Source organism: Hyalella azteca, unplaced genomic scaffold (genome assembly GCF_000764305.2).
Source record: "Hyalella azteca isolate HAZT.00-mixed unplaced genomic scaffold, Hazt_2.0.2 contig13098, whole genome shotgun sequence".
NCBI classification, from domain to species: Eukaryota; Metazoa; Arthropoda; class Malacostraca; order Amphipoda; family Hyalellidae; genus Hyalella; species Hyalella azteca.
The window spans coordinates 30,768-43,761 of record NW_025943032.1 but is presented as its reverse complement, the minus strand read 5'-3'; the positions used below and the strand labels follow the sequence as shown (position 1 = coordinate 43,761).

General features: G+C 37.8%; 1 protein-coding gene across 1 annotated transcript; it reads right to left on the bottom strand.

Annotated features, from left to right (window-relative positions):
• Positions 1–10,457: 10,457 nt before the first annotated feature.
• LOC108671116 lies at positions 10,458–12,589 on the bottom strand. The gene is made up of 2 exons (XM_018158594.2): positions 12,247–12,589; positions 10,458–11,961 (listed from the first exon to the last, which is right to left on the bottom strand). Exon 2 carries the CDS (start codon positions 11,943–11,945, stop codon positions 11,262–11,264), a length of 684 nt encoding a protein of 227 aa, XP_018014083.1. The 5' UTR covers positions 11,946–11,961; positions 12,247–12,589; the 3' UTR covers positions 10,458–11,261.
• Positions 12,590–12,994: the final 405 nt, after the last annotated feature.

Sequence of the window (12,994 nt, the reverse complement as noted above, 5' to 3'; positions counted from 1 at the left end):
TGAAAATTCCTGAAAATTGGAAGCAAATGATTAACGGAATGAGAACGGATAAAACTGACTAAGCACTTATAGATTCATAGGCTCTACGAAGTACTTCCGTCTTTAGGCGTTGGGGAAACTACTGCAACGATTATATTAAATTAAGAGTTTTAAGTATGGCCATTTGAATTGAATCGAACCTCGTAGAATTATCGAATAACGAATTATTAATTAGTAAATAACCAATAAAACACTTACATTCGGACATTCATCTATGTTTAAATGGTGCACCTCAAAGTTTGAATATTATTAAGAAGAAAAAAAGAAACACAGAAGTCATGCTGCTAAAAAAAGTTTAGTGGTCCTATTTATTGCCCGTCGATTAAACACGTGTTCTAAATTTTTAAATTATGTTTTATCATGCTTAAAAAGTAATACACAACTACTGCCGAGTCTCCCGAAAATCGTCGAAAATTTTCTGTTTTGACATTATTAATGCATGGAATAATAGTGTAGATTTCATGATATAGTAGTCTTTAGTACAAAGGTACATTTTTGTCAAATTGTCGACAATTAAATTTTCAATCATGTAACCTGCTACTTCTCTATATTGATTGACCATTTCGTAACCAATCATAAATATTCAAAATATAATATAGCTCATGGAGACTTTTTTATCAGCACTCTTAGAAAAAAAGACATCAGAAATAAAATTGCTGCTTGAAATCATCGGCTCTGAATTACTCTAACTCATCCCGATTCAACACGTGTAGAAAAAAAGCAAGCTCTATCTCACATACCTACATCGCTTGCCCTACTAACATACCCGCTTCCTCGCCACATTTCATATCCATTGCCTGATGCTCTGGGTTGCCTATTACTAAATTTTATTCGCACAGCTATTTGATCACATATAGATTATCAAATTAAGATAGGGCAACACCTTTATTTTAATTAGACCAAGAGGTAGAGTACAGCTCTGTCAGCCTACGGTGCAGTCTGGCACACCCCACGACTCTGCGGTGCCGCGGACTTACGTCTCGTGTGAGGCTGGGGCGAGGGGCTCGTGATGACGGGTGCTGCGACCGAGGCCAGGAGATCAGGCACGGACGCGTGGACTTTAGCCCCTCATGGATCCAGTCCACATCCACGTCGGTCATAAAAATCCAGGCGTATACTGGCGAAAGGCGCCCGTCACTGGCGAAAGGCGCCCGTCACTGGCGAAAGACGCCGGTCACTGGCGAAAGGCGCCCGTCACTGGCGAAAGGCGCCCGTCACTGGCGAAAGACGCCGGTCACTGGCGAAAGACGCCCGTCACTGGCGAAAGACGCCCGTCACTGGCGAAAGACGCCCGTTACTGGCGAAAGACGCCCGTCACTGGTGAAAGACGCCCGTCACTTAAGACGCCGGTCACTGGCGAAAGACGCCCGTCACTGGCGAAAGACGCCCGTCACTGGCGAAAGACGCCCGTCACTGGCGAAAGACGCCCGTTACTGGCGAAAGACGCCCGTCACTGGCGAAAGACGCCCGTCACTGGCCAGATGCTGACTGGATGGAAAACTGGAGAAGGCTGGCGATGGTTAGCTTCTGGGTTCTCAGTTCTCTACCTCAAGAGGAAACACAAGCTCGCTACAACGCAAAATCGCTAGGAATGTGCCAGAGAATTAATAAATTTTAATCTGTGCGTTTAAATTTTATCTTAAACTAAAATAACAGTTCTAAGGCTAATTATGGAATCTTAAAATATTGAATGTTGAAATTTAAATCTTACAGATTGCCTTAAAACTATGTTATTTTCGACAATAGTTTGATTAGATACAAAAATTTATTCATCACTATAGATACGAGTTTAGTAAATATTTTTGTTCATAGTTTGATTAGACAAAAAGTTTTTATTTATCATAATATGTAAGAGTTTAGTAAATAATTTGTTCGTAGTTTGATTAGATAAAACGTTTTTATTTATCATAATAGGTAAGAGTTTAGTAAATATTTTTGTTCGTAGTTTTATTAGATAAAATGCTTTTTTATCATTATAGGTTTGGTAAATATTTTTGCTTATAGTTTTATTAGACAAACAATTTTGATCGTTACCTTGAGCTTTGGTGGCCGGGCTGTCGGGCTGCCGGTGCTCCCGAACGATCACTTGTATTAAAGGAGAACACAGAGCTGTTCTTGGTGGTTGTTCGCTGTAAATGTTCACTGAAACTGGTCACTGATGATAGTTCAATCGTCCTCGTTCACTGAGAACAGTCCCCTTGCAGGTGTTTACTGATAACAATACAAAAGAACTCTGATTGAAATTTTTACTAAAGAAATGAGTGAATTTAATTCTTTATTGGCCAGTATTGTAGAAAGTTATTAATAATTCATCCTAATATATTTAAAACTGAAGAAATAATTGTAAATAATTAGACTTCAGGTTACTCGTGGAAAGAATGTATTTATTTTATATATAATGCTTTTGTGTTAATTGTTCTCTTCATCCCTACTAGTTGAACCTTTTTTATTTCTAATTCAATAGTTAATGAGATAACAGCTCAATCATCTTACAAAACACGATTGTGATCAGTGGTTGTTAAATAAATATGAATTATAAAAGGTAAATTAACACTCAATTCTAACTTTTATTTGCACTTCAATTACACTTGAACAAATAAATAAGGAATATAATTCATCAATAAACTTTGATTATTTTCAAACGATAATTTGAATTTCTAATTTGTTAATACCAAGGATTTACCAGAAAAAAACTCTAAAAAGGCATCACATTTCCATAAATTATGCGCAACTTTAATTATCACGGTGACTGCGGTGACGTAAACAGGTCGTTTTTTCGCTTGTCAAATCTTGAATATTCAAGTCTGTGATCGTATGTTAATTTGATGATGAATGTAGAATATATTCTTGCATAAATCATTCAGGTCATATAAAGTTATTTTGTATTTCAATGCCTGATAATTTTTTGTTATAACAGCAAACGCGCAGGTTGATAGTTGAATATTCGTAGCAAAGTCCGTGGAGTTTTGCGAGCAATGCGTCAGACTTGCAAGTTTTGCCTAAATTTCGCAAATTTATTGTGATAGAAAATATTAATGCTTAAATAAATGTTTTATTAATGGTTTATACTTATAAATATTGTATGTATGATTTGAATTAGGTTGTCATTGACTGTTACTTTGAACTATGTTACATGAATAAATATATATGATATATTGCAATAACAGCAAATGAAATAGTATTGGTATAAACTTCATGAAGTATCCATATATAATATAATTTGATTATGATGATTATATGAATAAATTTCAAAGACTTAATCAATCAATTATGCATGGAATGACGGCTTATGCATACACTGCACGTACAGCGTACTACCAGTGCCGTGTCATGCATGCCCTGAATGCGCAGAGACAAACGATCCTTTCACGTAGGGAAATTTCAGAAAAATTTTATGTATATTTTTCCTGAAGGCGATATTACTTTAGAGTAATTTGAACAACAGTTACCTATAGGGTCTGAAAAGATATTGTTGCAATTTGCATAGAATTTATATGATCTTTAACAAAATTGACGGGAAAAATTCTTCTATTTGAAATTATTAATAAACTTCCTACTTAGGCAGATTAATGATATAATTATTTATAAAGTAAAATACTATGGAGATTCGTATAAGCATGTAATTTAATGTCCTTCTCTTTTTCGAAAGTCAATAATTGTCATCTGAGTCTATCCCAGACTCCCGTGGGAGGCGAATAATAGACGATTAAATTTACTTCTTATACTTCTCATGTGCACAGGCTGTTCTCTGAACATACAGAAATGCTTCAGATGGCAGAACATACGGCATTCGTTATGACGATCGTACGTGATGATCGAAGTTTAAACAAATGACCCATATTAAACATTTATATTCAAGGATGATAAGTAAGATCGACAATCAATAAGAATGTCAGTTTACACAAATCTGAGTAAATAGAATAGTAGAATAATAGAATAATAATCTATAGAATAGAATAAATAATAATAATCCGAGTACATGAGGAACAGAGCGCACGAGCGTCAGGATAAGTAATGACTTTAAACATCATTATTTCCCTAAAAAAAGTATTCATCTTCATGGCGCTGGATGGAATAAAAAAATATAACTCAGTACTCATTGCAGTGAGTGACAGAGAGCGCATTTTTTCGTCGACGAAAGCGTGAAGTCACGGACGGACAGACGGACGGACAGACGGACATGACGAACACAATAGTGCATTTTTTCATAAATGGGAAAATGCGCTAAAAAGAATTTATTATTTAGCCCACAGTCTTCAGACTGCGAAATTTTAAATTCAAATCGAGTTCATCCAATTACTGGATCAGAGCATCATTGCTCACATTATTGGTTAGTTACTCGCAGCTTCATAATTTCTATTGGTAATTTAACATTAGAAAATAGTACCTATTCATATTGGGAATATAAGGTCACGTGTTCAAGTTATCTTAAGAGCACTGAACATCAGTAGCGTACTGGACACAGCTTGCATACACTAAGCTTTATTAACTTAAGTTCACTAAGAGTTACTAGCGACTGGCTAGAATTGGTTAGAAATAAATTCACTGTATAAAATAACTATGAGCACAAATAAAAAACCTGCAAAATCTTATATCACAGTCGATTTTTAACTGAAAAATTTTGCTCCTCCTGCATGCTGCTTTACTGCGCTTTCATCACCATAAAGGAGGACGCGGTCGATGCGAAGGGCGCGGTAAAGGAGGACGCGGCCACCGAAAATTCTCGCTCACTCCGGAATTAAATTTCCGTACATGAAGCTCATCAAAAATTGACATTTTAATGCTGAGATTCATACGGCGGCAATAAAAACTTGTTTCATCAGTCACCGCGGGGGCATCCGTGTAGGCCAGCGCTAGTGTCGATGTCGCATCCACAATCGATATTTTCCACAAAGTTTCTTTATGACAGGCAGAGTGCCTGCTGTTCTGCAAACACAGTGTTGACATTAACATGTCAGACAGTCTGTCAACCGCGTTACCTCTTTTGAGCACAGTGAAAACTATGGGCATACACGTTATATAAGTCTTGACGTTCGAACCTTTTGAGTGGATTTGATTTTGGTTGCATGCGTGTAACAATTTTGAGCTACACATTTTAAGCTCTGACTAATCGATACTTAAATTAGTTAATAAGTCAATTCACTATAGGATTTTCTTTTAACGATGGAACTTGCAAGTTCAGAGTCACTCGAGCTCCCTCTAAACATTGTAGGAGCACCTGACGTCGGAGCGTCACACAGGTGCACCGACGAACTGACACCGCATGACTAAACTTCCGATCATCATTCCTGCCTCAAACGCTGGTCTATGTAATGCAATCAGCTTTCGAAAACACGACTTGATTGCATTCAACTCTGCACCAGTGAAACTAACCTAATGTCATTACGATTCAGAACTCATTACTCTCATCTGAAATAATTGATGCAGTAGTGTGTCGCTTTCAACAAATAATTATCTATATTAATTATTTTAGGATTGTTTTTCACACATTGAGATAAACAGATTAATTTACGTCGGAGGCAGCGACATGAAAATCGATCACGACTGATCACTGCAATTTGCTCAACGTTCAATTGACGATTGCTCAAAGTTTGACTCAGCTAGTGATTGCGCGCTTGAATTCCCGAAGCTAAAATACTCAACATAACTTGTTCTTGTTCAAACCTAACCTCAAGTTTTGCGAACAAAAATGTTTGCCAGCATTTTCATTTGAATCGATTTATACTTGCAATTTTCATGAGTGCTCAGTCTGAAATATGGACGAGGTAGAAGATAAATTTGGAGGCTTGACCATGCCGGGTGTAGTGGAAAAAGTAGGGAACCATACTGGAGCAGGACAGTTACTCATGCCTCATTCATTATGTGTGAGCCGCACACAATTTTTATTGCACTTCTATGAAGCATAAAGGAAAGAGTTTTAGAACTTGCCACTCACTAGCTCGTCCCCCTCATTCGGCCATGAGCACTCACGCCGAGCAGTGTCACGTGTCAATATACATACGATACTGATTTCAAGATTTTAAATTCTACTTCAGCTTCGGATTTGCGTATTTTATAACACTCGTATATTTGTAAACAGAGGTCTAGTTTGAATGCACCCTATAGCTCTTATCCACTTCAAATTTTTTTCTGTTTTACTTCGCTATTTATTTGTAAATTTAGTTTTCAACTTCCGTTTGGAATTTCGATTATAGTTCCAACTTATTTTAAGTGTCTCCCAAAAATTTTCGAACTGACGATAAAGCTAGAGTCCGAAATATTTTCCGAAAAGAGAGTCCGAAAGAAATGTTGAAATTTGTGTAATTTTCTTTGCGTTCAAATTTCGAGACAATTCCTCCATGGAGTGCCTAAGTTCGTCAAAGGCTCACGGTATATACTTCCAGAAATCACTGAAACGCTGCATCAGCCACTGTCCGCCGAGTTCTCGACTATGGGAGTTCTTCACTGGGTTCAGTTGCTGTAACTCCACTCGCAAATAAGATATCGGTTTGAAAATTCGGATGCTTTTCCAGCAATTTATTTACAAAGCGTGAACATTGAGAAATTACTTAAACTTTATATTATAACTGATAAATTTTGCCCACCGATGTTCGTGAAGTGAGCCACATTCAAACTATTTTCGCGATGCACACGTACCATGAATTTATGAATCAAAATTTTATAGTAGCTACAACACACGAACCCAAATAAAGTGTGAAAATTTCGCAGCTTAAGGCACGATTCCGGCTTCCGGTATCGTGCAATGGAGTAGTCAATATATGCCAAGTGATTTAGGAGGGAACCACAAATCTCATAAATTACTCGCCTTGCGTTGTCTAGTGGATTTTGTCCCTCCCCTCCTCACAGGACCGTAAGTGGCCAGCGTTCGCCCGGAGCATGTTAGCTCCGGCCGCCCGCTGGCTATTCACTGGCCACCTAAAAGCCGCCCCTTTTCTCGAGAACAATATTCTAGATGCTGGGGCCTGTTAGCCACAATTATGTCTCTGAAGTGATTACGAGACCAGGGGCTGGTGAGGGCCGATTTACTACGTGAGCTCAGATTTTAAAGCGATCTGCCAGTCTCAGATAACTCAGACTTAGCAGCTCTTTTATGTAGAGTTTGAAAGAACCAACTAACTTTTTCGATTGTGTAACTGCCACTCGCGTTTCATCTCTTCCAATTTTCATTTTCGCAAATGACCACTCAATAATCGAAAGCTTTATACAAAGGAATTCGCGAGAATTACCAAAATTACGCAATAAAGTGGTCTAAGTTGGTGACTCCTACGCATATTGAACGCTGCTTATGCTCAACTCGATTTTTTACTAACTCAGTAAATTCTAATTTTGTTTACAACATTGGCAATGACAATTTCCTTGACATTTCCCAAAAGTCTTATAATCATGGCTTCTCAGCTAAAGGTAGGTTTGAAATTAGTAAATTTCGAGAATTATTAAATGGGTTCACATATCTCGAGGATTAGCTATCCCTAGTCCCACTATCGTATCGTATACATTATAACAATCCTGTAGATTGGACATTGATGGAACTCTCCTAGAGAGGACAATAATGAAACTCGTCTGGAAGAGGCAGAAACTATGCTCCAACACTTCTCTAGACAGGGCATAAACGGCATTCCTCTAGATGGGACATGAACAACACTCCTCTAGATGGGTCAGAAACCACATTCCTCTAAATGGGACAAAATAAACACTCCTATAAATGGGCCACAAATAACATTCCTCTAGATGGGACATAACACTTTGCTAGATGGGCCTCAAAAGCACTCTAGATGGGGCAAAAAGGTCACTCCTCTAGATGGGGTCTGCCTCACATATCACCCGTCGCACGTTACTGCACAGCGTGCTGCTGAAGCGGTACATCCACGCGCAGCTCAGCTCCAGGCAGTTCTCCACTCCAGGATTGTTGGGTTCTAGCTCGCCGCCGATATAAGCCTGCGCAGGAAGACCAACGTCTTCTAATATTTCTGTTCAATTGATGATGTCAAGCCAAAATGAAGATGAATATTGTTTAAACTACTGTACAGTACATTCAGAGGTATTTCGTGATCCAGGGTTCTTCAAATTGATGAATTATTAAAATGACTTTATTCCATCACATGCTTTCATTTATGTTTTAAATACTCTCATTTATTAATAAATTCTTTCTTAATTCGGCGTGATTCAAAGTTTGCGATTAAACCGTTATATGCATTGCCAGGCAATTTGAATGAAAAAGCATTCAATTCAATTTACCTTACTGAGCTAGTTGTCAGAACTGATCAGACTGGTGACACAATTTTCAGTCAACGTGTGATTTAATGCCCGAATAATTTCGGATATTTACACGCGAGGAAAAGAAGTTTAGCCTGTTGCTGCTTGAACAGACTAGAGTAATTAGCGAAATAATGCCTGTGGAGGACAGCAAATTAAGAGAGGCAGTTAGTTATATACCGCTAAATGGACTTATTCCATCTCATTTGGCCCTAACCAAGGGGTGAATTTAATACCCAAAATTACACTACTTGGATCACGTGTTTGTAACACCATATTTTAATGAATACAGCTCCAATATCTAGCTTCGATAGATTGTATTTCCGTGCATACAAAATCTGATATGAACATTCACTTCTTAGTTTGCTGTTATTTTTGTTCGTGCACCTCTTTTAAATATTTTAGAGTCAGTATGCTTACATTTCCCCAGTAAGGTGTGGTGATCACTACATGAAGAAAGAATAATTGGATGAAAATAGCTTAAATCAGTTTTTTGGGGGGGGGGAAGTTGGACGGGAAAAAATAGCAAGAACAGTAGAAGGTTTTGAAGATTTGAAAATTTGAGATACAGACTTAAAGCTAAGGTTGTGATAGTGATCTTTGCAGGTGACGTAATACAGAAAGTCTTCTTGAACAAAGAACACTAAAAAATTTGAATAGATTGATTTGATTTGTAATAAGTAATGAATAAATTTACAACATGAAAGTTTGCATTCGAATTAATTTGAATTGTAAGCGTTAATCAAAGTCCAACTTCCTTACAGATAAATTAAATAAATTTAATAGAGCAAAAAATAAACAAAACGAAATTCATACGACATTCATACAAACCAAGGGATTGAGAAACTGGTTTATAGCAAGATGGTAGAAATACTTGGACGTTGATGCTGGTAACTTATCAATCGGTTAAAATGGCTGATATAACTGGCAATCGGCAATGATAACTGAAGAAATGACAATCTTTTGAACCGAGATTTGAACCCACTAGGTTGTCATTGGCGGCTCGTATAATTCGATACAATCGATAGCTGGTGCTGATGAGGACTGTTGCCCGCGGGACTGCTGATGCTCTAAGCCCGCGGTAGAACACCCGACGTAGACTAATACTTATTCTTCTGCTAAAGTTAGAGAAGTGGATTCAACATATAAGATGATTCAGGTACTAATATATCTTATAAACAAACCCTAGCTTAATGCAAATTGTCGGTGAGAAATGAGGAATTCCTCACATATTAGCGCTTCTAGAGAGTTACTTATTCAAGACATGGCGCTGCACCGACGAAGGAATTAGCGCCCCTACATGATAGTCTAATGCTGTAAAACTAAGAAGGACGAGCAAGCCATCGTTTTTTTGAGGATAAATAATTAGAGGTAACGGAAACGTGTAGGTAAGTGAGAATTTTACATCGAATTGAAAACTGGGAAAAATCAACAGAACACACTGATGGCACGATAAATAATCTTGCATCAACAATTGATTATTCACGAACTAGGGGAATGGATGCTACTAATACGATTCGTTAACTCCACGCCCAAAATATATTTATCGTAAAAATCACAAGCGCGTGTGGGTGGCCTGTGTTAAAAATTTGATGGTGGCTTTTGGAAATTTCAGGAACTTCATTCTGCACTTTAAATTGTATCTTCCATCTTACCATCGTGGAGACTTGGCATGTCTATTCTTTCTCTAGAAAATACAGCTTTCGATTAAATGCATACAATATGGTTTACTTCGTGGGCCTTTTCATCTCAAAGTTAAAAATTTGATAATTCGTTTGTAGATTTTGGGCTAAAAATTGTGACTTGAACCTGGGCAGTGAAGCCCAGTGGTTGTAGTTCAGAGTAGAGTATATAATGGTGGTTGGAATCTGGATTGGAGCAGTAATTTGCGAGTTCGATCACAGCTACCTGCGTCAGTTCTGGTTAAAGTCGGCGAAGTGGCTGGGTGGTTGAGAACAGTAAAATTGGAGTAGTGAGTTGTGGGTTCGAAACCACCGACAACTTTGCAAATTTTGCGATGTCAAGAATCGGCAACAGGCCACATTTGGTCTAATGAACGATAAATATTACAGTTACTATGGCCACTCGTTAGCTAGGAACGTTGATAATTAGATGGTAATCAAAATTAATTCGGAAAAGTTTTGTTTATTTATTATTTCCACTTGTGTATTACTGATAATTGTTGTTAAGCAATGAATAACTAAGCAGCAAATAAGCGAGTTTTGAAATTTCGTTAAAGAAGTGCCGTTTCTAAGTTTAGGTTAACGTATAACCGAATAATTCTAAAATCTAAAGGAAAATTGGGTAAGTTATGCTTATCAGAGAAAGAGATGGCATCAGAGTGATGCAAATTATTGCCAAGAACTATTTCCCCTTGGAGACAAGGACAGTTTGGGCGCAATTGAAATTTCACATTTCTGATATATATTGCTCCGATTTTTCGTCAAAATGGAAGGAATTAGGGATTATTGACACTGATTTTTGCCAAATTTTAATCGTCCACGAATCCATTGCAAGTTTTCCGAGCTAAAGAATATCATACGAGGGATTCAAAAACGAAAGAAGCTTTTCGCTTAATATCTGTAAACATGATAGGATAAATATATGTAGTAAGTTCATTAAAGAAATAAGAAATCAATTCAACAAGCTAACAACTGGCGACAGTAAAAAACTTTTTCGGGATCTAGTTCCGCATTACAGTGATTCACGTACCAGGGTAGCCATACAGTGGCAAGAGAAAACGGCCAAATTTGCTCCTAAAATGGCTAAAACATATCAGTAATTTTGTAATTTTAAATGCTCTAATAAATTTTTTCTGGGTTTTTATACATTTACGTTTACAAATTTAAGGCCAACGCAGATTTTTGCCGGCGAACGCTGTTGAAAAAAAGGCCCTAATCGTCAAATTTGCTGAAAAAAAGGCCTGTTTGGCAATTCGGCCGCATACAAGTTTATGAACGTCAACCTCACTATGAAGTAAGATGGTGGAAGATGAGGTAATGTTCTCCATGTTCTGCTGTAGCGAACGTGTCATTCCCGTCGTAAAACAAATTCCTGAAGTTTTTGAGCATCACTGAAGAGGTTGCCCTGTCATCATCCACGCTTCCTCCGATAATCTTAACAACTTGGTTGTAGAACAGCTCCTGTTCCAAACCTTTCACTAATTTCTCGTCATCTCGATCAAAATTGACCAATTTTCGTCCTAAATCTTTTTCCATTTCTTCGTAATTTGCCAAATAATAGTCCATGTTGCAGGAGATCGTCACAGTCAGAAGTTCCAAGGCCTTCTGAAATGTAATTTTTTCCACCGTCTCCACTTTCTTGTTCGGATCAAAAGGTTCGGAATATTGCCACTCCTGAGAGTACAGGGAGTCCAGCTTCTCGCGCGACTCAAAATGTCTTGAGTGGATAATTCCCAGCGAAAACTCATAGTCCCCGAAACTGGATGCTTTCAGTTTCTGGGTGGGAACTTTGTCCCTTGACCAATCATCCAGCCCTTGGAGACATTTTATAACATCTTGATTCGGTCCATCCTTGTGCAAATGAACTTGGTTGGAGTGGTCAACCGCAAGAACAAGCGGTGTTTTCATCAGAGAGTAAGTGCCATTCTCAAGCTTCAGCTGGACATCACTTGCCTGCATCTCGGCCGCCATTTCCAACAGCGGGTTTCTGTAAATGAAAAGGATGGTCAAGCCGCGGAAAAGGCAGCTAGCCGTGAGCGCTAAGATGGAGTGATGGCGATTACATTGGAAATCACTGATGGGTGCTGAAATAGGCACCGAAGGCTAAAAGTTATATACCGGGTTTCCTAAAAAGAGGAAACCTTGCATCTCAGTTCCTTAAAACTATATCATTCTTTTAAATTTTCTCAAACTTCGAACAAACTGAGCTATCTCAACCTAGCAACGATAAGATATGTCACGAATAAAAGAAAAATAAAAACAACCGCCTCACCAGATCCGTCTAAGAAGCCTCCTCATCAATGCTGAAAGCTCTGGTACTGCGGCCGGGAGAATCTTCTACGTGTTAGAAGTTTTAACGTATTATGAAATGTATATGGAAGAAACTTATTTCACAACAAAAAACATTTATGTTATGTTTAATGAATGCCTACATGTCATCCTGAATACTGCGGTTCAAATTTTAATAAATGCAATGTGGGACATCAAAGTGAGAGGTGTAGAACGTTAAAATAAACTTAACAGAATATTTATTTTCTTTTTATCAGATTATATGCCATGGTCAGGAACTGAAACCTTTCACGTCATCTTTAGGCAATCTGCTTGCATTGTACCGAAACTGTCGTGAAAAAAATATACTGGATAAAGTCAACCTTTGTTAGATTCCCAACATTAAATTGTTCACAAAACATTTCAGATGGTTATGATAACATTAATATCATTTGTGTGATTTGTGTTGATGCAGTTAGTTAAGAATGATGGTAAGTGAATAATAACCGTCGAAGTGAAGACGACTTAAAGGATGATGAGAACAACGACACTTAATTGGAGGGTGCACTACGAAGATGAAAATAAGGTTGAAAATGTTCAAACCTACAATAGCCAAGTTATAAATAATTAGAGCAACTGAGAAATTCTATACAACTATGATCGAGGATTTGAAGACGTGAACAATGCCGGTAATTCTGACAATACTAAGAAATACATGCGTGACGTGACCACTCCAGCCTACACATAGCGCA

What these genes read in the sequence shown, in the direction of transcription:
- LOC108671116 (XM_018158594.2), bottom strand. Translation starts at nt 11,945, where the DNA reads ATGGCGGCCGAGATGCAGGCAAGTGATGTCCAGCTGAAGCTTGAGAAT.